The following is an 11,717-nucleotide window of genomic DNA, read 5'->3' on the forward strand; positions in this document are numbered from 1 at the left end:
GGGCCCGAGCCCCGTGTGCCCCTCCTCCTGCACCCCCACTCCCTCACCCCGGGCCGCCGTGGGTCTGGAGCTGGTAGGTGCCCCGGCAGCGGTGTTTCTACAGGCCGTGGGGACGCGCGGGGAAGCCCGCGGCGCGACCCGCCCGCCCCGGCTGCGGGGCGCGGCCCCGCGCTCACTCTGGCTGGACCCTTCCCGGGCAGCCCCCAGATGCTGTGTGCCACAGACTCCCCGCCTAGCCGCCGCTCCGGCTCATAAACTTGTCGGCAATAAAATTGCTTTCCCTGGTCGCAGCGGCCGGGGATTTGTAAAATTCCAAGGAGATCAGAGTTGACCGCGCCAAGATCCCCATCCCACCTAGGAAGGACCTCAGTCTCCTGACCTGGCCCCTTCTGTTCTCCGCCCCACCCCTGCTGAAAGCTCTTAAAGACGTCCTGGCGGCTGGAAGTTATTAGCGAGGCACCGGGCCTTGGGGGACTCAAGACTTGGAAGGAGCTGGCCCGGCAGAGCGACTGCAGCGGGGAGCAGTGGGGATGCGATGTGCAAGCCCGAGCAGGTGAGTGGACTCCAGCGGCTCTGCGGCTGGACCCAAGGCTGTCCCAGCTGGGCTCAGAGGCCCTGAGGAAGTGAAAACACATGGAGAAGCACAGGAGACCTGGCCCTCAGGAGAGAAGACACAGCAAACCCAGGGCTAGCATTACTGCTCAGGAGAGGTCTCTGCTAGTGAAGACTAGCCTCCACAGAGGGCCTTCTGGTCACATCAGTCCGTCAGTCTATGTCTTTGTCTCCTTATTAAGTTCCTGTAGTCCCAGTAGGAGTTCCCCAGCCTGGGGAGGCCGAGAAACCGCCAAGCAGGAGTAGTGGGAGGGGTCACTGGTCACTGCCCTATAGAAGAGTGACTTGAATGGTGGACTTCATACACCCAGCCAGATTCTGGGACAGCAAACCTCTGCCAAGCCAGGGACAAACTCTAAGGCCTGGGATACTCATTCCTATTTTATCTGCATCCCGTGTGTGATTCTTTCTTCTTGTCTCTCCCACAGCTAATCTAGTCGGGGTCTCACACCAGGGTGAGCACCTCCACAGCCCTCCTTTGTAGGAATAAGGCAGTTCTGGGACATCACTGCTCCACCAGGGGAGGCCCAACAAGGCAAGGCTTTTGTTCAAATATCACACCCCAAATACTTAGTGGATTCACAGCCCAGAGACAGAGAAGACTCACCACTCCTGAGGAACTCACACTCTGAAGGAACTCTCTGTTATGGGTTTCTTCTAGTTTTTTTTCTAACAGTGCCATGAAGAAGTGGGCCGGTCCCTCCTGGACTGTCCATTCTGTCACCTTCTCTGTGAACCTCTGCACCTCCCACCATTTGTGCAGTGGTCTTTTGGGCCCACCTGTCTATTCCCTGGGGCATGTGGAGCCTGTAGTTGGGGTGCCCCAAACAGAGCTTGGAAGATCTGAGGCACCTGGGCCAAAGATTGCTTTGCAAGGACAGGAAAACACTTTGATCATGGGGGTTAGAGAACCTCATGTTGAGGCACTGACCTGCCCCACCCAACAAGGTCTTCTTGGTAAAGGCTCCCTCCAATGATCACCCCCATGCCCCATACACACAGTCACTCACATAGTGCCTTTGTGGCTGCCTGAGCAACACAGCCCAATGGGTTAGAGAACACAGCCAGCCACAGCAGAAAGCCAAGATGCCTCAGGACCTTATGAATTGGTTATTAATGGGGGGGGGGAGGCAGAGGAGGGCAGTTAGATATCCTCCTAGCTGGAGGCCTTAGACCTCTGAACCATCCTGGTGGTTTCACTTAATTTGACATTAAAGAGGGTCCGGCTGGCATGGCTCAGCGATTGAGCGTTGACCTAGGATTCATGAGATCACGGTTTGATTCCTGGTCAGGGCACATGCCTGGGTTTTGGGCTCTCTGTTCCCAATCTGGGGCATGCAGGAGGCAGCTGATCAATGACAACTCTCATCATTGATGTTTCTTTCTCTCCCCCTCTCCTTTCCTCTCTCTGAAATCAATAAAGATATATTTAAAAAAAAAAAAAAAAAAAGAGGGCCTAGGAGGGTGCAGGAACTGGCTAGCTCCTGTACCAGGCCTGTCACCAGACACTACAACTTTCATTCATGCATCACCTATGTAGTGTTTGTAATCTCTTTCACTCAGTTACTAGTGTGTAATTGTGTGGGGAGTGTGGGGCTCTCCTGAAGGGCTCTTGCCTTCCTTCCTTTCCATCTCTCCTGCCTACCTTCTCTGCCCTGCAGCCTGGCTCAGATAATTGGGTTGGACAATGGGGTTAGGTGATCCCCAGATGTGAGTTTGGGGGAGGAGAGGGAAGACAAGTAATGGGAGGAGGCTGCTGACAGCAGAGCCCAACTAAGGTCTTCCCAGAGGCCAGTGACTTGTCCAGATGATTGTGGGGCCACAGGAGGGAACTTTTCCCAGCAAAGCCTCTGGAACCTGAGCTGGGGAGAAACCAGATCCTCGGAGGGGGTAGAAGGAGCGTGAGTGATTAATGAGGAAGATTAAGAGATTAAACCTGCGTTCTGGGCTTGGGGGGCACTCAGTTGTCTCATAGGCTTCCCTCACCCTAGTTTGGGAACCTGACAGGCTCCAGTGCTCCCTGATGTGTGCCTCTTTCTCCCCCCACCATGGTCCAACCCTCCCTGCCTTGGGTCCTTCCCAGAGCAATCTACAGACATAATCATTCACCACTGCCCACCCCCAACCTCTCCGATAGTTTTCCTCTCCCAGCATTTTCAAGCAATCCCTTAAGTCTCCCTCAGATTCCCCTCATTGTTCTTTTCAGACACTTGGGGTCCTTGGCTCCCTCCCCTCATAGAGATCTCCACATTCTGATTTTCGCTCCCTTGGTAAGGTGCCTCAATTCCCTCTTAATGTCTGCTTTCTCACACCTCCCCTCATCGCCCACTTTCAGATTTCCATTTCCTCATCTCTCCATCTTTTCTCTCATTCCCTGACACACCCCTCACCCACCCTGCCCTACTCACCCTCTCATCCGGCCAGTTCCTCTACCTGGGCCCAACCCAGATTGACCCCTCTTCTTGGTGCAGAAATCTGCTCAATGAACCAATTTTAGTCTTCGGCATTCCTCTTAATTATTTGAACGGGGTATTGGGGGCTTGGCAGAATAACCCCCCTGGGGCGGTGCAGAGGAGGACAGTCTCCCAGATGTGTTTGTCATCCCCCCACCCCCCACCCAATCCTTTAGCCAGCATGAGATGTAAGTGGGAGTTTAGGGAAGAAACTCCAAGCAGAGGAGCTTGGGTCAGAGCATCCATCCATCTCGCACCCTCTGGGATTTACTCTTTCAGAAAACATTACTGCAGAGTGAACCGATTTAGATAATGAAGTTTTAGTATCGTTATTTCTAGGGCCTCGGGTTTGTGAGCTCTTTCCGGCCCTTCACACTGGTTGGCACGGAGCTCTGCGTAGCCGCCTCCAGCGGAACACGCGGACTGCGCCCAGTTACGCCCTGAGACCACCGTCCCAGGGAAGTCCCTTGTCTGTACATTCTCCCCCCATCTCGCCTCCCCCCAGTCCCGGGAGAGGCCGGCCTGGCTGAGAGGGGCGGTCCCCCTCTGGGCCAAAGGCTGGAGCAAATCTCAGCGCCCCCTCTCGCAGGCCGAAGCAGCTAGTGAGAAACGACAGCAGAGGCAGGGGCGCGCGAGGCCCTGCAGGTGAGCACCGAGGCCTGCACCTGGAAGCGCTGCGCGGTCCGCGGCGCCCGGCGGAGGGCTGGCGCGCGCGTGCTGCTTCACGGAGCCCAAGAGAACTGTGGGCTTGATCCTCTCGCCCTGGCGCAGATGGAGAACCGAGTGATCCCAGGGGATAGGGTCTGCAAGGAGCAGGCCAGGGAGGGGCGTAAGGAGCCCATAGATGAGGGAGAGAGACGCCGAGCCTGCAGCTGGCCTGCATCAGCAACCTGGGGAAGTGCACCGCAGCTGCTGCCACCACGGCCGCTGACAGACAAAAATAAGGCTCCGTTGAGCTGGGGGTGAGGAGGGGCAGCTGCTCCACCCCAGATCCGGGCCTCAGTGCCCTGGGTTGCTCCTTGGCCACAAGCCATGTGTCATCAAAGGCCTCACCCCCAGGTTTGATCTTCAGGCCTGGGGGCCCTGGAGCAGACTCATCTTTTAGCTGGGCATTCTTTTTTTAAAATATATTTTTATTGATTTCAGAGAGAGGAAGGGAGAGGGAGAGAGATAGAAACATTAATGATGAGTCATTGATCCCCTGCCTCCTGCACACCCCCTGCTGGGGATCTTGCCCAGGTAAGTCCCCTAACGGGAATTGAACCAGGAATCAGGAATCAAAGGATGATCTCCTGGATCATAGGTTGATGCTCAATCACTCAGCCATGTCTGCTGGGCTAGCTGGGCATTCTTGACCCAAGCCAAGCCCCAACCAGACTATTTCCCAATTCCTGTAGATGCTAGGGCCACAAAAAGTCCACAGGGGTGTCTCTGCTCACTTTCCTCCTAGCCCACACCTCTCCCTCTGGAGTCACTCCTCAGAACTGCCCTTTCACACACAAACTGCCTTGAGAACAGCCTGAGTGTAGAGTGCTCTCATGGGCCCGAGTCCCCAGAGCTTAAATTCCAGAAGAAAGTGAAGAACCTGGGATGGACAGAATTAATCCAAAATCTTGATATATGTGCTGGTATAGATAGGTCCAAAGGCTGTGGAAAAGCCTTGATTCTGGCTGAGGGGGGTTTCCTGGAGAAGGTGACACATAGGCCTTCAAGGGAAGTTGAATGGGGGGGGGGGGGCGGGTATTGGTGGAGGCATTCCAAGGCATGAGGCCTGAAACATGGGAAGTTTTCAGAATCTTGGAGATTGTATGGTATATCCAGGCCAGTGGCTTTTTGGTGTCTCCATCCTGGTCTCTGTTGCCTGCCCAGCACACAGGAGGGGCTGCCTTCACTATAACCCCAAGCCCTCACCTGCTATGCACAAGGACCCCCTTAAATTCATTGAGTCAGACCTCAGCCAGCAGGTGATTTAGGTTTTGTTTATTGATTTTAGAGAGAGAAACATACATTTGTTTTTCCACTTATTTATGCATTCATTGGTTGACTCTTGTATCAGACCCGGGATCAAACCCACAACCTTGGCATATCGGAATGACGCTCCCACCAACTGAACTACCTGATTGATTTAGGTTTTAAAAGTGGGTTCTGGCAACATTTATGCTGCCTGCTCAACCCCGCTTGTACCAACCTGTTTGCCTCCCTCTGTTACTGTCCCAGTTGGGCAAGTTTCTGGCTATCCCAGTTAGAGGCCCGCAGAACAGGGGCACTGGCTAGGTTTATTTACAGAACCCAGCGCTCAGGGCCAGGCTCATACAGACAAAGAATGTTTGCTGAATTACTCAGTGGAGTGCTAGCCTTGCTGCTTCCCTCTTTTTTTGTTGTTGTTAATCCTCACCAGAGGCTATTTTTTCCATTGCTTTTCAGAGAGTGGGAGGGGCAGGGAGTGGGAGGGAGACAGACAGAGAGAGACAGCCTCCTGTATAAGCTTCAATTGCCCCAACACGGGCTGGGAGTGAACCTGTAACCTAGGTACATGTCTTTGACCAGAAATCAAACCGGAGACCCTTCAGTATGCAGGCCAACACTAACCAGTGAGCAACACAGGCCAGGGCGCTGCTTCCCTCTTGTTCTTTGGAGCTGCCTTTGCTCTCCTGGGCACCAGCTCCCTCTCCTCCTCAACTACTCTCTCTACAACCTGGCTTCACCTAGCCCAGGGAACTGAAGGTCTGCTTAATTTTATATAGACAGCTAGGTCTCCAACTCTGATTATCTGTGTTCCATGCCCCCCAATTTTTTTTAACACCCCTCCGATAATGCAAATCTTTGGACTTTTCTTTAAAATATCACTCTTCTTTAGTCCTGCAGTGACCACTGTCCAACTCAAGCCCTACTCTCAATACTCTTGAATTGGGACACCTCCACTCAGGCCTAGGTTGCAACATTCAAGGACAGTGAGAGCTCCCCTTCAGAAAAACTTCCCTTCACCAAAAAGCTGGTGTGGGTGGCCTGACTTCACTTAGCTCACCTTCTGAGTTTTACATGTGTAGGGTCCTCTACCCCTCTCCTTTGGTCATTCACTGAGGGACATCCTTCTTGATGACACTCAGAGGATTTCTGAGGGAAGCAGGACACAGGACAAAGTATGAGTGTGTGGTAGGGCAAGAAGGAAGAAGAGAGGTGCCTTTTAAAAGTTTTTATTTCCAAAAATAAAGCCACAATTAATTTCACATAAATATCTGGGGAGGGGGAAGGGGAAGAGGGTTGGGAGGGGCTTGGCCCCTACCTCCTCTTCTCTTTCACACTGTATTGTAAAAGCAAAGGGGATGGCTATGGGGAGAACAAGGGGGAGAAGTAGTCAGTGGGAGAGCTCGCTGCAGAAGGCCCCCTCAGCCCACCCCCGCCCTGGAGCTGCTTTGGACCTGGCTCACCTTGCCGAACCAGTGGGAGAGCCATATCTGCTTCATGGTCATGTGATCAGGGAGAACTTCATTATCAAAAAGGACCTGCACCTAGTAGAGAGGTGGGGGCACAGTTTTGAGCTCTCTTCTCGAACTGTCAAAAACTAACCTGGTCCACTCTCTCCCTCCCTTTGTAGCCTCCTCCCCTCCCCACAAAAGCCCACTGTGGGAATACTCACATGCTGGGGATTTAGCATCAAGCGATGACATAGGACCCTCCGGAGATGGCGAACCTCAGCTCTAACAGAACATCGAACATATTTGTTCTGAGGGTGGGGAGGGGAAGGGAGAGGACAAGGTGTGTGAGAAAAGGGCCCTGGGGAGGTGAGTCTCCTTAGAGAGGCCCTCCCTCAGCCCCTCTCACCTGCAAGACACTTTTATTCTTGTCTTTGCCAGAACTGGGGAAAAACAGACACAGGTTAGGGAGCCCTATCATCCCCTTATCCCCATCCAGAGCCATGATATACTCTCCTCAAGGGAACAGACACTCCCTTACTGCACACCCTCTCCCTGAGCCCCTCCCTGGTTCTGGGTCATGGACGCTGTCACTTCAGATGGCCCAGGACCTGCCCCTTACCTCAGCCGCTCCAGGCATAGGCTCAACTGCTCATCATAGCGATAGTAGTGGGCTTTAGAATGGTCGAAGCTACTGAAGGGGAGGCCGAGGTTGCTCAGGGCTGGCTCTGAGAAAGAGAGAGTAGTGAGGAGAGTAGCAAAGGTGCCATATTCCTTTTTCCCCAGAGAGCAAAACTGGGCAGGAGGTATGCTCTGGGGGCTTTACCTTACCCTCCTGCTGCCAAGGGACATACCTTCCCCACTGGGCTGGGTGACTCGGTCCAAGCCTCGAGACTGGTAGAATTCTCGAATCCGTTTCTCTTCACCTAGAAGGGAGTGGAGTATGGACAGCAAAGTATTAGCTGTCACTCTGGCTGTCAATCTCTTTACCTACATGATTCCCACTAAAGCCCTTGTCATCTCAAACTGCTACCCAGTGTTAGTTCTCTTAGAAGCCCCTCAGAGTCAGGTTGGTCACTCACTGTCTTGCAAGCCAGGCACTAGCTTGTACACGATGTCCTGCATGACCCGGTCCAATTTGAGGTTGAGCAGTGGCTGTGTCTCGTGGATCTTGATGTTGCACATGGGGCAGTACTTGCTGGTTTGGAGGTACTTCACAATACAACTCTTGCAGACTGCAGGAAGAGAAAAGCAGACTCTCAGGCCTCTGGGAATCAGATGGGGTACCTGGGTGGTTGAGGCAGGCGGTGCAGAGGCTGACGGCCGGCTTGGCGGAAACGAGGGCCTGGCAGAACCAGCCAGGGTCCAAGGAACTCACAAGTATGGAGACACTCTGTGATGGTGGTGGCATCCACGAAGTAGCCAGCACACAGGCAGCAGACGATGTGCTCATTCAAGTCTTTGATCTTTACTCGGACCTCCTCCTGCGGGCACACCCGCCGTCACGGATCACCCTCCCCAAATCCAACCCTTCCGCCTTCCCAGCCCCGGGCTCCCTTCTTTCTTCAGATCTCACCGCCAAGCCCCGCACCTTGCACTGTCAGCAAGGGATTAGCTCCCGGGGGCTGACACTACCCCTCTGCCCAGCAGAGGGCTCCGCGCCCAGCGGGGGCTCCCTTCACGTGGATTGGCCCGACCTTCCTCTCCCGGGGAGACTACGGGACGTGAGCTGCACAATACGCAGGCGTCTTAGCCAAGAGTTTGGCAGCTCCACCTCAAGCACGCAGGCGCACTGGGGCCCCCTGTCTCTGCGCAGGCGCACTGGGCGCCCGGCCAGTCACGGCCTGTCCTCTAGTCGGCCCCAGTTCGCACCGCTAGCCGACCACAGCAGTAACCCTGCCGCCCCTGCACCTCGTTCCGTAGCGGGTCCATCTTGTACACTGACTGGAGCTGGTTCCGAAGCCTCATCGCGATCGCAATCTGGCCCCCCTGAGGAGACGCCATCTTAAAGGCTGATCCTGGCCTGCCACTTCCGGTGCCGCCTGCAGGGCGGGACTTGTCGCCCAGCAACGAGGGCTTAGGTCTTCCTGGATTCGCTGACCCTCTGTAAAGCCCCGCCCACATCTTCTGTCCCCCGTGTGCTCACCTGAGCCCCAGTAGCCCCTCCCCCTCCTCAATTCGTAATTAGGGAGTGCGGGGGGGAGTGGGGAGGGGTCCTGTCTCTTTGACCTCCCGTCGTAATAATCATAATAGACCCTACCGGGCCTCGGGACTAACTTTTGGAGCCTGCGAAGACTGCCTCCCCCTACCCCAAAAGGCCAGGCGATCTCCGCCCGCCACCGCTAAGGGTCGTCCAGCTCCCGTGACATCGGCCCCGCTAAAGCCCCTCCGGGGCTCTCTCTCCGCGAAGTCGCCCTAGTCGGCTGACGTCTCGACAGTACGGAGCTTCATCCGGATGGCGGGCCTTCTCCCCGCTCGAGAGCGGGAGTTTTCTCGGGGCTTTGCGGAGTCTCGGGGAGGGTGACGGGGAGGAGGGACCCCTAGAGACTTGGTAGTGATCTTACACCCCCCCCCGCCGCCGGGGATGGGGGGGCAGGCCCTGGTTAATGACGATGATTCAATCACCGGCGCCTGCGGAGGCCTGGGACAGACTAATGCAGAGCAGATGCCGAAGGAGGAGGGGAGGACGCCGAGGCCGCGAGCCCCGCGGCCGCCTGAGCTCAGCGCCGCTCCTGGGGAGGACGCAGGGGTCCGGGGAGCTTGTACTGTCCCTAGGTCCTTACGCTAGGAGTAAAAAAACCAAGGGTAAGTTTCCTGGGGAGGATTCACACCAAGGGCAGCTGGAGATTAAAGAAGGGAGAGATCCCAGGGGAGACCTCGAAAGGCTTTCCGAAGGAAGAGGGACGGTGTGGGCACGATTTAGAGTTGGGGTGGGTAAGCAGAGGGGTACAGACAGAAGGGGAGGCCGAGAGGAGGGCAGCGGCTGCAGGGGAGCAGGAGGGGGGCCAAGGTGTGAGACTGCGAGCAGCGGTAGGAGAAGCAGGGCCTTACGGAGCTGGGACTTTCCGCCTGTGGGCCGTAGAGAGCTCGCGGACTCTTCTGAAGAGAGAGGGTTACCCTATGAAAGAAACATTTTTGTTCATTTATGTTCGGAGTGAATTGGAGTGGATAAGCCGCAAGACGTTCTGCGAGTAGTGATTTTTAAATCAGCTACTCACTACAGCCACCGCTTACCTCCTTGGTCCAAGACGCCCTTGTCTACCCTGTGGATGAGCTGTGGTTTTTTCTGCCTGCTTTCCTCGCTTCCACAGCTGCCCCTCTTTAGCATATTCTCAACACAGCAGCTCAGAGTAATTCTGGTAAAACGTGAATAACAAAGGATACAACGGACGTTTTTTTGATTTGATGGATACGTTTATTGAGTGTGTGGATGGTTTCCTGGCTGTATGCATATGTCAAAACATCACATGGTTCACTTTAAATAGGTGCAGTTTATTGTATGCAGGTTTACCTTAAGAAAACTATTAAAAATAAAATTTAAAAATTGGGTGTCTTAGTTTTTTTTGGTTTATAACCTTTCCTATAACTTGCCTTTTAAGTCAGAGTAAAAGGCAAAGTCCTTACAAGGTCTTCAAGGTTTTGCATGGTCTCTCACAGTCACTCAACTTCTCTAGCCACACTGGACCCCTCACTGTTTGTTCCACAGAGACACCAGGATGGACTCTCTGTACCCAACTTGAAACATCCAGATGTCCAAATGGTTCCTTTCTCTCTTCAGGCCTTTACTCCACAAGGCCTTTTGTGATCATTCTAGATAAATCGCAGCTTCCCACCTTTTTACTTCTCCCTCCCCCTTCCTTGCTTTATTATTATTATTAGCATTTATTATTATTTACTATACTGTATATTTTTCTTGTTTTACATCTGCCTCCCCCACTAAAATGTAAGCTCAGTGGCAGGGACTTCTTTTCCCCTGTTGTGTTTATACATCTATATCTCCAGTGGCAGGTACAGAGTAGGTGTTCAATCAAAAATTTTCTGGATGGCCTGGCCGGGCGTGGCTCAGCGGTTGAGCGTCGACCTAGGATCCAGGGGATCAGGGTTCGATTCCTGGTCAGGGCACATGCCCCGGTTGTGGGCTCGATCAATGACTCTCTCATCATTGATGTTTCTACCTCTCTCTCCCCCTCTCCTTTCCTCTGTCTGAAGTCAATAAAGATATATTTAAAAAAAAATTTTTTTTTCTGGATGAACAAATGAATGAATGTAGGTGGTAGTGATGATGGCCTAGATTAGGCTTTTATCAGTGGAAATGGAAGGGAAGGGCTGTATATGAAATATTTCAAAGGAAACCGTAATAGGAGGAAGTGAGTAAGGAGCTTGGGAGGGGAGCCTGTCTTCCAGCCTGTTGGCGGCAGCAAAGGCAGGTGGAGTTGGCCAGAAGGCTAGAATGGTGGGGCTGGAGCACAAGTGTTGAACCAGGGATGGAGGTCTGAGAGTTTTCTGGGTGAATGTAATAGATGGAGCTATTGAGAAGGATGAAACCTGAGCAGATGTAGAGAGAGAGAAAGCTGAAGTCTGAGCTCTGAAGACCGCTCACAGTCTATAGTGGAAGAAGAAAAGTCAGTGGAGGGAAAAACATAAGCAGTCACTATGAAAGTCCAAAAATGTAGAGTAAGACAGTATTATGGAAGCCAAAAGAAGGGACATTTCAAGAAATAGTTGGTGGTCAACAACGTAAAACATGGCCCGGCCGGGTGTGGCTCAGCAGTTGTGCATCTACCTAGGATACAGGAGATCTCCATTCAATCCCCAGTCAGGGCACATGCCCAGGCTGTGGGGTTCAGTCCCCAACTGGGGGTGTGCAGGAGGCAGCCAATCAATGACTCTCATCACTGATGTTTCTATCTCTTTCCCTCTCCCTTCTTCTCTCTGAAATCAATAAAGATATATTTAAAACAAAACAAAACACCAAAGTAAAACATGTTAGAGATTCATGGATAATGGACACTGGATACTAAGCTGAGAAAGGGTCTGTGTAGTAAAGCCAGCTTGCAGTGGGTTAAAAGAATAAATAATGAGGAAATGGAGGCAGTGGGTGTGGGCACTAAAAGGGAAAAGAAAACAATTTTTCGTGAAGAGTCAGGTAAAGACTTTGTCTAGATAATAAGACAGCTGGGGTAGGGAGAACTAAGTTAATGAGAGAAATGAGTTGGGGGACCATCTCAAGGGAAGGACA

At 53.1% G+C, this 11,717-nt stretch overlaps 1 protein-coding gene across 1 annotated transcript; it reads right to left on the reverse strand.

Moving 5' to 3' along the window:
- Positions 1-6,259: 6,259 nt before the first annotated feature.
- Positions 6,260-8,492, reverse strand: PCGF1 (polycomb group ring finger 1). The gene is made up of 9 exons (XM_016202512.2): positions 8,390-8,492; positions 7,857-7,962; positions 7,561-7,713; positions 7,333-7,404; positions 7,101-7,206; positions 6,888-6,921; positions 6,703-6,789; positions 6,494-6,574; positions 6,260-6,392 (listed from the first exon to the last, which is right to left on the reverse strand). The coding sequence occupies exons 1-9, from the start codon at positions 8,480-8,482 to the stop codon at positions 6,345-6,347; spliced, it is 780 nt and encodes a 259-aa protein (XP_016057998.1). The 5' UTR covers positions 8,483-8,492; the 3' UTR covers positions 6,260-6,344.
- Positions 8,493-11,717: the final 3,225 nt, after the last annotated feature.

The sequence above is a fragment of the Miniopterus natalensis genome, chromosome 13, assembly GCF_054644295.1.
Source record: "Miniopterus natalensis isolate mMinNat1 chromosome 13, mMinNat1.hap1, whole genome shotgun sequence".
Classification (NCBI taxonomy): Eukaryota; Metazoa; Chordata; class Mammalia; order Chiroptera; family Miniopteridae; genus Miniopterus; species Miniopterus natalensis.

Coding starts and splice junctions, on each gene's coding strand:
- PCGF1 (XM_016202512.2), bottom strand. CDS start 8,482: ATGGCGTCTCCTCAGGGGGGCCAGATTGCGATCGCGATGAGGCTTCGG. Junction 7,714..7,856: donor CACAGAGTGTCTCCATACTT/GTGAGTTCCTTG, acceptor CTCTTCCTGCAG/TCTGCAAGAGTTGTATTGTG. Junction 7,207..7,332: donor CACCCAGCCCAGTGGGGAAG/GTATGTCCCTTG, acceptor TCTCTTTCTCAG/AGCCAGCCCTGAGCAACCTC.